At 37.8% G+C, this 14997-nt stretch overlaps 1 protein-coding gene across 1 annotated transcript in view; it reads left to right on the forward strand.

Annotated features, from left to right (window-relative positions):
* grin2da (glutamate receptor, ionotropic, N-methyl D-aspartate 2D, a) overlaps nt 1–14997 on the forward strand; it is a 116630-nt gene that overhangs the window by 28624 nt on the left and 73009 nt on the right. The window contains exons 2-3 of the mRNA XM_037693049.1: nt 13026–13103; nt 13271–13476. Coding sequence (XP_037548977.1) covers nt 13026–13103; nt 13271–13476 — 284 coding nt within the window. The remainder of the gene's footprint in view (nt 1–13025; nt 13104–13270; nt 13477–14997) is intronic.

Raw genomic sequence — 14997 nt, forward strand, 5'->3', positions numbered from 1 at the left:
CTCTGATGTACAACTAACATTATTTTAGATGTACAACTACATTTTGTTTTGTTTACATTTTGAATTTCATTAGGTAGCATATCATTTATAATCTTTAGATTTATTACACCCTTGATGTTCAATATGCATTTTTTTAGATTTTGGTTTTAGAAGTGTGCATGCAGTTGGTTTGTCTATTAACCCTGGTGATGCTTCTGTACCTGCATGGTGTATTTTTCCCTCCGTCTCAGTCATGGCCTCTTCTTATTCTTCTTCACTCCTTAGCTCCTCTCCCTCGACAGCATCTCCTTCAGTTTTGTTTTCTCAACAAGCTCCTCCTGTTGTTTCTGTGCACTTTCTCATTGCTGTCACTTCTGTTTCTGTGCACCTCATCACTGTTCTGTATGTTCTGCAACGGAAAGTAATCAGATAAAGAAGAAGAGTAGTGACGGTAAAGTGGGAGTTAAACACAATGGTAGAGATTAAAAGTAAAGATTAATGGACGTGAAAAGGACTGAGAGAACTGCAGCTTAAAGTCAAAAGCAAAAGTGATGTGGACACTTTTGAGTTGTGCCACATTGAGCATGCAGGCAGCTGTTTTCTCGTAGGTAACACCAGATGAAAGAGGGAGTCCTGAGGGGCCTCCGTATGTCAGACGACATCAACTGCACACCTTGGCAAGAAAAGCCAAACACTTCCCCATCACAAAATAACTTGGTATGAATTTAGCAGTGCCTCTTTGTCAAAGTGTGCTCTGAGACTGGATGGAGGTGGAGGTGGCAGGGTCTGCAGCTGCTGTGCTGAACATGTTCAGGCTGGAGATTTATTACAGCAGCTGCAGGCTGACATGATTACTTGCACAGTGATATTCTGCGGAAAAGAAAAAAAAATGGCGGCTGTGTTTATCATTGCATTGCTTATCTTGCAAATGCTCTATGGATGATAGGATCACATGGTGGAGTAAAACTGTATACACCTGAAGGTGATGGAGGTTGCAGCCTCACCCGTCCGCTCAGCTGTCATGTGGATGCATTATTTGTTTTTGCTCTGAATTTAGTGTGGGTAATCTGGTTTCCAGTGGCAAAAGGTCCCATCTATTCAAGTCTACCTTCATGTTTTTTTCTTCAAACTCTAACTGGTGGTCGCATTTCCCCTTTTTTTCAAGGAGAACCACCTTGGGAAATAGTAAAAGCTGATGCAGTTTATTTTTCTCTCTCTTAACTATAAGTGAGCTGAGAGTGAACTCATAAATGAAAAAAAATATATAATAATGATCTAGTTTTTCTTTATTTTATAGTTTTTTTTTGTACTTGCATCCATCCCTCCATCCAGAGAGAGAGAGAGAAATAAAGAAAGATAGAGAGATTAGTCATATTAATGTGTTATTTTATATACAACTACACATTTTATTTTCAATACAATGATTTTTTTCTTATATAAAAGAACTGCAATAAAACTAATGATTTTTAAATTGTGCTTGTTTTATTATGTCTCTTGTTTTTTTATGCATTTTAACCTCCTATCTAAAGGACTAACATTTAATTCACGTGGCTATAAATCTATTTTTAAACATGATTAAACGCAGGTCTTACAGTTTTGTCTTTTTTACACCAATAATCTATAATGATAGAAGAAAAAATATGTGTGCATTCTTGAATTTAAGCATTTAATATTCATTCATTCAATCTTTATTTATACAGATAAATCAGATATATGAATCACTCTGTTTTGTCACAGAGCAACAGATGGACTTGATAATCCATGCTACCCATGCATGCTAAAACAATTTTTAAAATGCTTTATTATTTTTGATCAAAACAAAACATTTATATGCAAAAGTTAAACTTTGAGAAAGACCCAACTTGTTCCTGTCTGATGTTATCAACATGAGTCAGTCAGTTTGACAGACAATTATCAAACGTTGCCTAAATGTTTCAGCCTTGAGGAATTGTGGATTGACACCATTTTTCTTTTTTTAGTTTCATAAAGAATGATCTATTGTATCCAGGGCTATTGTAGATATAAAACAAAAGCCTAGAAACCTCTTTCCTGCACATTTAGAGGATTTGAGCAGCTCTTATCAAAGCTGTCATAAAGATATTTCTGAGACTTTTCTTCCATTTGGGAACCTTTTAAAGCTGAGCTGCACCCCTGCTTTTCATTTCATGCGTCTGAGTGTTCACACACAGCAAATTATATAATTGTCTAAATTAGCAGCAGGAAATAGGTTTAAGAAATATGAGTTTTTGCTTTGTGAAAGAAAATAAAGTGAAGATAATTCTGTACAATTCATCTGTGATGTCTGGTTGAAAGTTCATATTTCAAGAGTTAATGTAGCTGGTGATGAGACAAAGCTTGAAAGGTTTCTTTAGTCAGTAAAATATTGGAGATGACCATGTTCAGTCTGTCAGACCACCACATACTGGAGCTAAATCAATGAATACACACATCCACACACACACATGTTCACATTATAGGCTCAAGAGGGACAGAGATGAAGCCAAACTCCCCCAACATGTTCATTTATTCATATTCATCAATGTTTACTCTGACAATCCTCACATTCTTATTATCCTCAGTTCAGGAAGACACCAACACTGCATATTTAATGATTTAATATGAATGCAGAATGTGCACTAAATGTTAATGTGTTTACTGAAAATGAGTCACAGCCAAAGAGTCTCCGGCAGAAAAAACGATTCAATTCTTAATTTTATTTTTATTTTAATGGGGAAACCAGATCCCTCAATCTCAAACGGAATGCAATGTTTTAAAACATGTAGCTGATGAGTTTCTTCATTTCATCTCTTTAATAAAAAAAATATTGAGGTGTGAATTTTGCCTCAATCCAATGATGTTTTTTATATTAGATGTTTTTTTGTTTGTTTTTTATTTTTATTTTATGTTGGGGGTTTTCTATTAGCACAGTTGCTGTATTTGTGAGCATGCAGCCTAGTTTCATTAGGATACTTTGGAATGCCTTTTTCCCCATTTATGTTTAGGTTACATGTTTCATAAAAATTAAAAAATCAAAGATGAAGCTCTTATTTTTACTCGTATTATATATTTTTGCCTTGAACACTATGATTCCCCAGACTGATGGACAAACCACTCACACTAGGACTAAGCCCCTCCATCTGCAGCTGGGTCCTGGACATCTTAACCAACAGAACGCAGTCAGTGAGGATCCACAACTTCTCCTCCTCCACCATAACCCTCAGCACTGGCTCCCCTCAGGGCTGTGTGTTGAGTCCCCTCCTGTTCACTCTGCTCACTGCGCACCTACCCATCCAGGCTGTCATATTGTAAAATTTGCAGACGATACAGCGGTGGTGCATCACATGCATCACAAACAACAATGAGTCCAGTTACATGCAGGAGGTGGAAAAACTGGTGCAGGAAGAACAACCTCCAAATTAATGTGAAGAAGACGAAGGAGTTGATTGCGGATTTCAGAAGGAGCAAACACATTAACCCTCCCTGAACACAGGAGGATCTGCAGTGGACGTGGACTCCAGCTACAAGTACTTGGGTGTGCACCTGAATAACAACATCACCTAATAACAATACCAGTCTGATGAAGAAAGCTCATCAGAGACTCTACTTCCTCAGGCAGCTGAGGCGAGCTGGTCTGGGAAGCTCAGTCCTCACCTCCTTCTACAGGTGTGCAGTGGAGAGCATCCTGTGCTCCAGCATCAACGTGTGGCATGGAGGCTGCACAGCTGCAGAAAGAAAAGCTTTGCAGAGAGTGGTGAAGGCTGCACAGAAGATGTTGGAGTCGGTCTCCCCACCATCACAGACATTTACACCTCCAAAGGCAGGAAGAGAGCTACCTGCATCATGAAGGACCCCACTCACCCAGCACACACACTTTTTGCCTCGCTCCCCTCAGGTTGTTCAATAGCTCAGATTTTATTTTATTATTTCAGCTGTTGTGTGTTTTTTTTTTTTTTTAAACGGATGTTTAATCTTAAATCTGATAGTTTGTGTGCACAAAATATATTAATTGCCACATATTTTTTATAAATAAATAAAAAAATACTCTGAATACTTTGCTTGATTTATTGGCATTTTTTAGTCTTGTTCTGTTAGTTGTGACTGATTCTTCGATTTTCAATTTATGTTTTTGCTCTTCTAGCTCACTGGGGTCTGGTTTCAGATTGTTACACCTGCCCATTATTACATTTCAAAATGCCAGATTGTATTAATTTTAGCTTGTTTTAATAAAGTGCTGCCTGCATCCTTGCCATTCCTGTTTTCGTTGTATTCTTTTCATTTCCGTAACATTTGTTTTATAATACTTTGCAACAATCTTGCAACGTTATTGGGTTGTTTATAAAAAAATAATTAAAAAAAAAGAAAGAATTCAAACTTTCGCTAGCTTACTCATGCTTCTGTCCTGCATTTTGATTTTCCAACCATGTGTTATCATTTATCTAGCCAGCACACATGAGCTTGGGTTGTTTTTATTTTATGAAAAAAAAAATATATATATATATAATTTTGCTATTTCCCCCACCGCCTAACTTCAGTCCACTTAGCTAATTTCCAGCTATGGGTTCAACAACACAAGACTGTACCTTAAAAAGTGATGTTTCAGGGACGTTACCGTTGTTGCAAAACCTTATATATGGAAATGAAACAAAGGTAATCTGAAGAAATCAATTTAGTAAAATGGTTTGCTAGTAATGACAAATGAACTGAAATGTGTGGGGATTGATTTCCCTTCCATCACCTGCCCTTTGTTATGTGCTGTTTTCAGCTTTTGCAAACAAAGCAAGTGTGAAATAGTTAATGCCTTCCTCCCAACCTGCAATCAATCAGTGAACGCACAATCAAACTGGCAACTTTAAAGGTGAATAAATCACTTAACAATGGTCTGTAAATACTGCTGTCTACTGAGTGCTGCACTGTTCAGCCTATGCATATGCATCAAGACTGCAAAAAGAACAATGTCTTTCAAGAATGCACTTTCACTGCTCTTTTTCATTTTAGTATAGAACTTGTTAATCACTAACAGGCCATTGAAAATCACAAAGGCAAGCATGATTTTCTCTAATAAAATGAAATGCTTGTGGTATAAAAATATATTTTACATCCCATCCATCCATCCATTATCTTTAACTGCTTCTTCGTTTTCGGGTCACGGGAGTCACTGGATAGGTCTCCAGTCCATAACAGGTCCACATAGAGACAAACGAGCCAAACAACCATTCACTTTCTCACTCACACCTAGGGACAATTTAGAGTTACCAATCAGCCTAACCCATTTCTCTATTTTTTTTTTTTTTTCTTACAGGTATTTCACCAACATATCCATTAGTGGGCGAGACTTTTCCTTCAAAAGTGATGGCTACTTGTCCAATCCACTCATAGATGTCATTTCCTACACAAACGGGAGAGGCTGGGAGGAGGTCAGTCAACTGCTATGCTAACGTGTTAATTATCAAAATACAGCAGCTATGTAGGCTAACTGCAATTTCACATGTCACCAAACCTGTTAACTTATCAGTGCACAATCTTACATCTCTGCTACCTCATTGCTTTTCTCTCACATATCTTATTAGCTAGGTCTATTCTTTTTCTTTACTTTTCCATGTTCTTGAGAGGAATTGCCAGTTTTGTTATATAAAGCTCTAACTTACAGCCAGTTTCCTGGCCATCAGGGGCCATGTGGAACAGATATATAGGAATAGGCACAAATTCAAAGTCTGCCCTAGACAGTAATTACCAGTTTCCCAACACTTGCAGCAACTAAAGGGGGAAAAAATAGTAAACATTTCTGTTTTACCCCCTGCTTCTATTTGTTGCTGACTTTTTATGACCCAGCATTTTTTTTACCTATAAGTGCAGACTCAAGTGTCTAGTGTAGTAAACATTTATATTCTTGGATTTCAAAGTAATATATTGTTACTCTTTACTTTCCTATTAAAACTGAGCTTCCCCCCAGAAGTGTAGAAATATAATATTAAAGAAAGGCTCCATGAAGAAAACCATACTAAAGCATCAATTTATTGTGATGTAGGAGCAGTTTAAGTAATACAAGTACTTAATATGTTTTTATGACCTTATGCACCGAATACTTGTCCCTCCAGGTAATTGTGTGTTTTTGTGGGAGCACAGTGGCACTCCCGTTTGTTCATTTCCTTTCTGGCCAATTGACTACACAACTGGCCAATATAGTGCAAATTTGCAATGTACAGATCTGGCTTTTTCTTTTTAAAGCATCATAATATGAGCAAGTCTAATTCCTAAAGATTTATTTTACCATGCCCTTAAAGTTACACTGACAACAGCTTGATAATAAATGTTGGCAAAAGTCCTATTTGCACGGGATTAGTTTTACGGGACCACATGCTATTTGTAATAATTACGGAGATTGTCTGTGTTGTTAATCCTATGTGAATCAGTCATGACAGTAATTTGTAAAGTAAAAGTTTCCCTGAAAATTAACTACTATATTTTGCTGAACTCTGAGGTCCTGTGATAATACTAATCCAATGTGAATAGGCATCTCTGCGATTTAGACAGAAATGGGTGGGATCCGAAACGTAATTAGGCATTTTTTGTATCCTGGGCACATTTTTTTATTTGCTTTTGGCAATGGAGGCTGCTTTGGAGTGCATAAATAACCTTTTGTGTCCCGGATCATCAAAAGCGGATGAAACAATACAAACAAACAAAACAACAACAAAAACAAGCGGATGTTACGCAATACGCAGCGCGTTAACATTATATCCGAAGATGTCCGTAAATTTCAGCTAAAACTCAGGCTTTGGTTATCCTGTGCTAATGTGTCATATAAAAATAAGACATTGCAGCGTAATTTATCTATTACATGTGGTCCCTAGGTAAAACTAATCCCGTGCGAATAGGGATTAAGCTAGTAAAATATGTGCAATAATGTATACTCACCTATGTATTAAAATTTGAGCAACCAGATTTCTATCAAGGTTTTTGTTAATGTGAGCTCAAAATAAATTTAACCACCTTCAAACACTGTTACTCATTGATCTAAACACAGTTTTAGTGGTTTTATATGTTACTCTACCATCCCTTCCATCTTTTTCCCCCTGCTTTTCCTTTCTGGGTCATGGGGGGGCTGGTGCCTAACTATAGCCGTCACTGTGCGAGAGACAAACAACTGTTTGTGTTCCACTCACAACTAGGGACAATTTCAAGTTAACAGTGAACCTAACATGCATGTTTTGGGCAGGAGGAGGAAACCAAAGTATCTGGATAATGCACAGGGGGAGAATGTAAACTCCTCTCAAGGCCAGGAGGTGAGCCAGGGACCTTCTCAGTGTGAGGCAGCAGCTCTATCACCATGCCACTCCTCTAATTTATGAGTTAGCGCTAAGAACTGACTAATTAAAAATGCACCGTTACTTAATATGTTTATCAGAGACCAAAGTTAACAAATACCTGATGTTAATTAGCTTCAAGTGTTTTTTTCAGGTAGTGTGGCTCTAATGGTAAAGCAGTAATTTATTATTCATTCATTCAACCTTTATTTAGACAGATAAGTCACAATGAGCCTAGAAGACTCATTTATTTTTATTTTGCAGAGAAAAAATATTATTGTCTATCAAAGGTTATATTTCAATCACATTTTCATTACAACCTAAGTAATAGGACATCTCCAATTATCAGCCATCAATTAACTTTACCCATTTCTTCCTTTTTGGGTGGCAAGGGTCACTGGTACCCATGCCCAGCAATTACTGTGCAAGAGGCTGGGTATACCCTTGATAGGTCGCAAGTCCATCACAGGGACACATAGAGACAAACGAGACAAACAACCATCTCTCACTCACACCTAGAAACAATTTAGAGTTGCCAGTTAGCCAATCTCGGGGTACACGTTGGGGGTGCTCTGTGAGTATGGGATTGGTGGCCCATTGCTAAGGGATGTTCGGTCCCTATACAAATGGTGCTAGAGTTTGGTTTGCATTGCCAGTAATAAGTCTGATCCCTTCAAGAATGAAGTTGGACTCCACCAGGGCTGCGCATTGTTACCAACTCTGTTCATAACTTTTATGGACAGAATTTCTCGGTGCAGCCAGGCGGCAGAGGGATTGCAGTTCAGTGGCCTCAGAATTCCATCTTTATTCTTTGCATATGATGTGGTACTTTTGGAATCATTGTGCCGTTATCTTCAGCTCTCATCGGTGCGATTTGCAGCCGAGTGCGAACCAGCTGTAATGAAAATCAGCACTTCCAAATCTGAGGCCATTGTCCTTTGTCAGAAAAGGGTTAATTGCTCTCTTTGGGTCGATGGTGAGCTTCTGCCTCAAGTGGGGGAGTTCAAGTATCTTGGGGTTTTGTTCATGTGTGAGGGAAGAATGGAGCATGAGATTGACAGATGGATTGGTGCAGCATCTGCAGTATTGCAGACTCTGTACCAATCTATTGTGGTGAAGAGGGAGCTGAGCGGTAAGGCAAAGCTCTCTGTTTACCGGTCGGTCAACGTTCCTTCCCTCACCTCTGGTCATGAACTCTGGGTAGTGACGGAAAGAATGAGATCATGGATACAGACGGTTGAAATGAGTTTCCTACTCAGGGTAGCTGGACTCTCCCTTAGAGATAGGGTGAGAAGTTCAGTCATCCAGGAAAGACTTGGAGTAGAACCGCTGCTCCTCCACATAGAGAGGATCTAATTGAGGTGGTTCGGGCATCTAGTAAGAATGCTTCTTGGGCGCCTCCCTAGCGAGGTGCTTCGGGCATGTCCGACTGGGAGGAGACCCCGTGGAAGACCCAGGACACAATGGAGAGACTATGTCTCTCGGTTGGCCTGAGAACGCCTCGTAGTTATCCCAGAAGAACTGGAAAAGGAGGCTCTGGGAAAAGATGTCTGGACCTCCCTGCTCAAGCTGATGCTTCTGCAACCCGACTTCGGATCAAGCGGAAGATGTGCGAGGGGCGGGGTACACCCTGGACGGGTCGCAAGTCCATCACAGGGACACATAGAGACAAACGAGACAAACAAACATTCACTCTCTCACTCACACCTAGGGACAATTTAGAGTTACCAATCAGCCTAACATGCATGTTTTTGGACTGTGGGAGGAAACCGGAGTACCCGGAGAAAACCCACGCATGCACGGAGAGAACATGCAAACTCCACCCAGAAAGGCCCCTGGACCGAGGTTTGAACCAAGGACCTGCTCGCTGAGAGGCAGCAGCTCTACCAGTTGTGCCACCGTGCTGCCCCCTTCTTGACAATATCTTGTGATTTTTTTCCTGCAATAAATTCTGCTGCAAACCCATTTTAATATGTATTCATGCATAACACAGAAGAGCACAGTGGAAAAAAAGAGACTCCTGTTTCTTTATGCCTTTTGCTGTCAATGAAGATTTTTCTTGCATCAGCTTTGAGTCTGCAGGTTTGTTTGTTTGTTTGTTTGTTGTAGATTCAGTTTATATGTGATGCAACAGTACAGCAAGTCTTTATTTGTTTGTTCCTTCTGTAAAAAATGTAATCTTTGGGAGTTTTACAAGAGTCAAATCAAGCAAGAGATATGACCAGTTTTCTTTTTTTTAATTTTTTTTTTTATCTTTTACAACTCTAGAGCTAAATTTTGATTTAAAAATATAACGTTACAAGCCATCAAAAAAGTGATAATAAATTCAAAGAAAATAAAAATCAATAAAACATACTTTCGAGGTTTTGTCCTACATTCCTCACCTAAACACAAATAAATTCAACAATAACAAAAAAATAAAAATCTGCGCTTTTAATAAAAAGCAGAAAATATGAAATCCACTTCACTGTAAATCCAACTATCTTTACCTGCTTCTTCTTTTTTGGTTTGCGGAGGTCACTGGTGCCCATTTCCAGCAATCACTATGTGAGAGGCGGTGGACACTCTGGACCGGTCTCCAGTCCATCACAGGGACACATAGAGACAAATGAGACAAACAACTATTCACTCTCTCACTCACACCTAGGAACAATTTCGAGTTACCAATCAGCCTAACATGCATGTTTTTGGTCTGTGGGAAGAAACCGGAGAAAACCCACACATGCACGGAGATAACATGCAAACTCCATCCAGAAAGGCTCCCGGACCAGGATTTGTACCAGGATAACCTGCTAGCTGAGAGGCAGTAATACATTTTTGTATTTCCTGTTTGAGTAATCATCACAGAAGTGGAACCAGTGTCACACGCTAGCCAAAAAAATCTTCACACTGTCTCATTAATAGAGACGGTGCTTGACAGTGGGTCGTCAACCTCCATTGATCAAGTCCACCGATGGTGTCAGGTACTGTTTATTTCAAGAAACAGCAACCACTCTGGATTTTTCAATCATAGCTTACTTTAAAGCTTTTTTTTTGTTGTTGTTTGTTTGTTTTAAAAGAAAGTATTGCACTTTTTAACAAACTTACAAATTGCTTAGCAAATAAAAAGTTATTTTGGTCACCAAGAAAATGCAAAAAAAAGCTTAAATATATATTTTAGGATCAAACTAGTTTTCACAGGGGTAACATTTTATTATAGAAATATTTGTTTTCCTTAGTTCTATGGGCAGAACATTCCAGTAAACACGAGGCTCAAACAGATCACCCCGAGCTTCTTTTGTTACAAACAAGAACCTGAGAAGAGTCAGCCGGGTATGGAAATTATCATTTGAGGCTTTAAAAGTGAAATAATTATTAACAACAAAATAAACTCCAAATAGGCCAGACTATTTGTCAGGGATTGGGAAAAGTTATCTCTTAACTCAGACATGTGCAGTTAACATTCTTAGCCATAGTGGTTAAAAAGCATCCGTAACCTTGACCAAAAGTCCCCTAACATTGTGATGTTGTTTAGTCCCCATGAGGAAATTAGCTCAAACATTTTGAACCAACTGTATGCAACAAAACAACAACAACAACAGAGTAGCTAATAGCATTTTTTAACTTTTTGTTTTTCAAAGTTGTAAAGCATCCTTTTAAATACATTACAGTATTAATGCAATTTTTGTAAGCAAAAACGGACTTAACATAATGGATTACGTTTGAAGCATATCCACTTTTCTTTTTCTTTTCCAATTATTGCTAATGCTATGTGAGTGACTCTCAAGCCTGAAACCAACAAGATTGAAAAAAAAAATAAAAAAAAAAATCAGTGGGACCAAACAGAATGAAATTTATCACCACTGACAAAAGCATCGGCCATTTAGAGTTAAATGTCAAGAACAAAAGCAAAATTGACTAGCTGCTGTGAGCAGTAGGTTATTTAGTTTCATTCAGTTGAGTGTCATTTGCATAAAATGAGAACTGACATAATGGTCCTGAAAAAGCTGGCCAATAGAAAGCATAAAAGGAGAATAAATGGGGTACAATGACTCACCCATGAGGTGCACCACAACCTAACAGCACCTGTGTGATGTTGTATTAACCATATCAACTGAAAAGGTTATGTAGTCTGTATATACGACAAAGTACCATGCTGCATTAATTATAAATAAATCTACTTTCACTGCTGTCTCATTCTCACAACTATCCCACAACGTGGTTACCAGAACAGGCACAATAATAAGAGTTTAACTGCTATTAAAAAAATGTAATGACAAAGAAATGTTAATTTAATACCTAATAAATATTGTAATTTCTTCACACCATTGATTTATACCAGGCTTTATTTTATTTATGTAGATAATATAAATTCCACAATTTTTGTTTTGAATACTGACATTAGATCTACCTAACGTATTCTATAACATACGTTGCTGTTACGTTTGGTTCTTACTTACCACGGTTGACACAGTTTATCGCTGGTTTATAAACATATACAGCATATTATCATAGTAAAAGTACAAACAGGAAAACTATTGAATGTAAAACATTCAGTGCTGGCAGAAGACACCGATGAATGCATGTCTAATGAACATGAAAAATGAGCAGTAGATGTTTTATTATAACTTGGAACAATTTATTGTGTGCACTGTCTTATCTGTTTTTCACTCAACTAAAGTGCTGCAAATTTCTTGTAAAAAATATGTATGTACACTGATTTATTTAGGTGGGGAACTTCCATATACGAATAATAAAATTTAAATAAATAAATACATAAAAAAACAGAAAGGTTTAGTGGTTTCTTGCTAACTGAGGAGTCATTACTGCATAGGTGCCAATACTCTTAATAATCTGCAAAGTACAAAATATGAAGATTTGTTTTTGTAATGGCAAATGGTAAATGGACTGTACTTGTATAGCACCTTTCTATCTTATCAAGACAATCAAAGCTTTTTACAACTAAAATCTGTGTCCTCATTTACCCTTTCACACAACACTCTATATCTATACAAAGAATAATCAGAGCTTTATTACATTCATACACCGATGGGACACACATCGGAGGCAATGAGGGATTCAGTGTCTTGCAGGGACACTTCAGGATATGACTGCTGGTGGAATCGAACCCCCAACTCTTGCATTGGAGGACGACTGCTCTAACCACTCAGCCACAGCTGCCCCAACCCTTTAACTTTATGACTATCGTAATTGCCGGTGTACATCAATAAGTTGAAAATATAAGTAATAGATAGATGAGTGTAGAATAGGACTAAAACATTTATGACTTTTTTTTTTTTTACCTGTAGTTGCTTGTAGTTGAAAATATGTTTCATTACCATTAATTTTTTTTGTTTCTTTGTTTTGTAGATCAGTGGTAACAAGAAACGATGCACTGTAATTGCAAATACGTGTTACAATTGTCCACATAAAAAAATAAATAAATAAACTTATTTTTACACAAAATAAGCTTGATAGACATTTCAGCTGACGAAAGATTACTATTCTCGGTCTCTAAGATGTTGCTGGAGGGCGGCAGTATCTTCACTGTAATAAGGTTGCAGGTTCACCTCCTGGCTTTTATGTGTGGAGTTTACATGTTCTCCCCATTTGTGTGTTTTTTCTCCGGGTTCCTCCCACAGATCATCTCTGATAGGTTATGTGGTAACTAAAATGAAAAAAAAAAAGTTCTTAGGTGTGAATGAGAGAGTGAATGGTCGTCTCGTTTGTCTCTATGTGTCCCTGTGATGGACTGGAGACCAGTCCAGGGTGTCCCCTGTGGGCACAGTGACGGCTGGAGATAGGCACCAGCTCCCCCTCCACTCTGAAAGGAAGAAGCAGGTAAGGGAAATGGATGGATGAATGACAATGGACCTTAAACATCAAAGAAAAAGCAGAGCAAACTATATAATATAAATAAAGTAATTATTTTTCCTCAGCGTTGTACAATCTGCAGGTTTTTGTTGCCATCTTTGCTGAAAACATTTTGTTTTGCTGTTGGTCTTCAGGTTGGTTGGTGGGAAAATGGCCGTCTACGCCTCCGTTACCATCCGTGGTCGCGTTACGGCTTTTTCCTGAAGCCCCTGGATGATTCCCAACATCTCCGAGTGGTCACCCTGGAGGAAAGGCCCTTTGTTATTGTGGAGCCTGCTGATCCAGGGACCGGCTCGTGCATCCGGGACTCGGTACCCTGCCGCATGCCCCCTAACTCCAGGTAGTGCAGTAAAAATGCTGTAGATGGAAATTAGATCTCACACACTTAAATAATGATCTTCTTTTATTGCACAAAATTGTTTTTTTTTTCCCCTTTTATTTTACTGTTGAGCTGGGGCAGTAAAAATTATAGTTCAGAGTTTTATACCTTCTTAAAATTGTAGGTAATATTTTAATAAAAGATTTAGGTTTAGTATTAAAGTCATTTCTAACTGTTAAAATGATTTCCCCTTACTAAAGTCAATGTACAAAGTTCTATTAAAAGTTTTAAAATGAGGTCAGAATATTTTCTAAAGTCAGAAAGTCTCACTTTGTCATTCCTTATGCAAATAAAACACATTTCCTGCACAGCTTGATTAAAATAATACATTTATAAAAGGTGCAGTGCGTTATTAGACCTTAAGATTCTACATCTCGTTTTAAAGGGAGGTGTGGACCTGCAGGAAGTCCAAACATGCTCGTTTTTTAGGCCGTGGGAGGAAACGCACACAAGGAGAACATGCAAACTGCACACAGAAAGAAACCAGGCTGAACCTGGGGCTTGAACCTCGAACCTTCTTGCTGTGAAGTGACAGTGCTAACCACTAAACCAATGTGCTGCCCAAATGCAGTGAAATAAATCAATTAAAAATAATGTTTTCTGTGATGTCAACACATAAACATTGCCAAACAGCTTAATTGCCCCATAGAGGACATTAATTAGCCTTTTTTTGCATTTTTATGTTCATTTCAAATACAGGATAAACACATACGTTTGAGATCAAGGTGTTGTTTAAGCTGTTCATTAAAATGACAAGACTAATTTAGAATCCCACAGCAAACTGGGGTTAATTGCCTTTCATTCAATGCAGAGAATAAACAAGGACAGCATGTGCAGACCATCGGAGGAATTTTAATTAGTGTTAAAAACCCACACAACATCTCTGTCAGTGGAAACATGATGCGCAAGAAGAATGTGTAAATCATTCAGAAACATTTAGAGCACAGGTCAGACACTGATTGATCAACCTAAATGGTATTAACCAAGTTATATATGCTATAATCCAAATGTATTATACAGTAATACTTTTCTTGTATTTTATGTATACATGTTTTAGTCAAATCATGTAAGACCGACACTAAGTGGGTCCTATGATGCTTTTTCCATTAATTTAATGACAGGGACTACAAAATGATTATTTTTGTAGCAACACTTTCATTTAATTTTGTTCCCACAATGACTGTGTCTGTCCTATAAAGTTTTATAAAATTAATTATCCTAGTTTAATGAACCTGATTTTTTTGTTTTTTTAACCACCTCAGCTAATGTTGCAGTTTAAAGGCAAAATGTGGTATTTTATTTTATTTTATGTTCTCTTGTAATCACTGAGCTCATGGATTGTTTATTCAAAGTCATTAGCATCAATTGCTAATATGGGTCTAGGTACGGTGGCCCTAAGGTGTAAATGGATAACAGTATGTGCAATTAAAATTATGTCAACACTTTAAAGGCAATAAATCAACCTATATATATATATATATA

This window comes from Nematolebias whitei, chromosome 19, assembly GCF_014905685.2.
Source record: "Nematolebias whitei isolate Nwh7 chromosome 19, NemWhi1, whole genome shotgun sequence".
Lineage (NCBI taxonomy): Eukaryota > Metazoa > Chordata > Actinopteri > Cyprinodontiformes > Rivulidae > Nematolebias > Nematolebias whitei.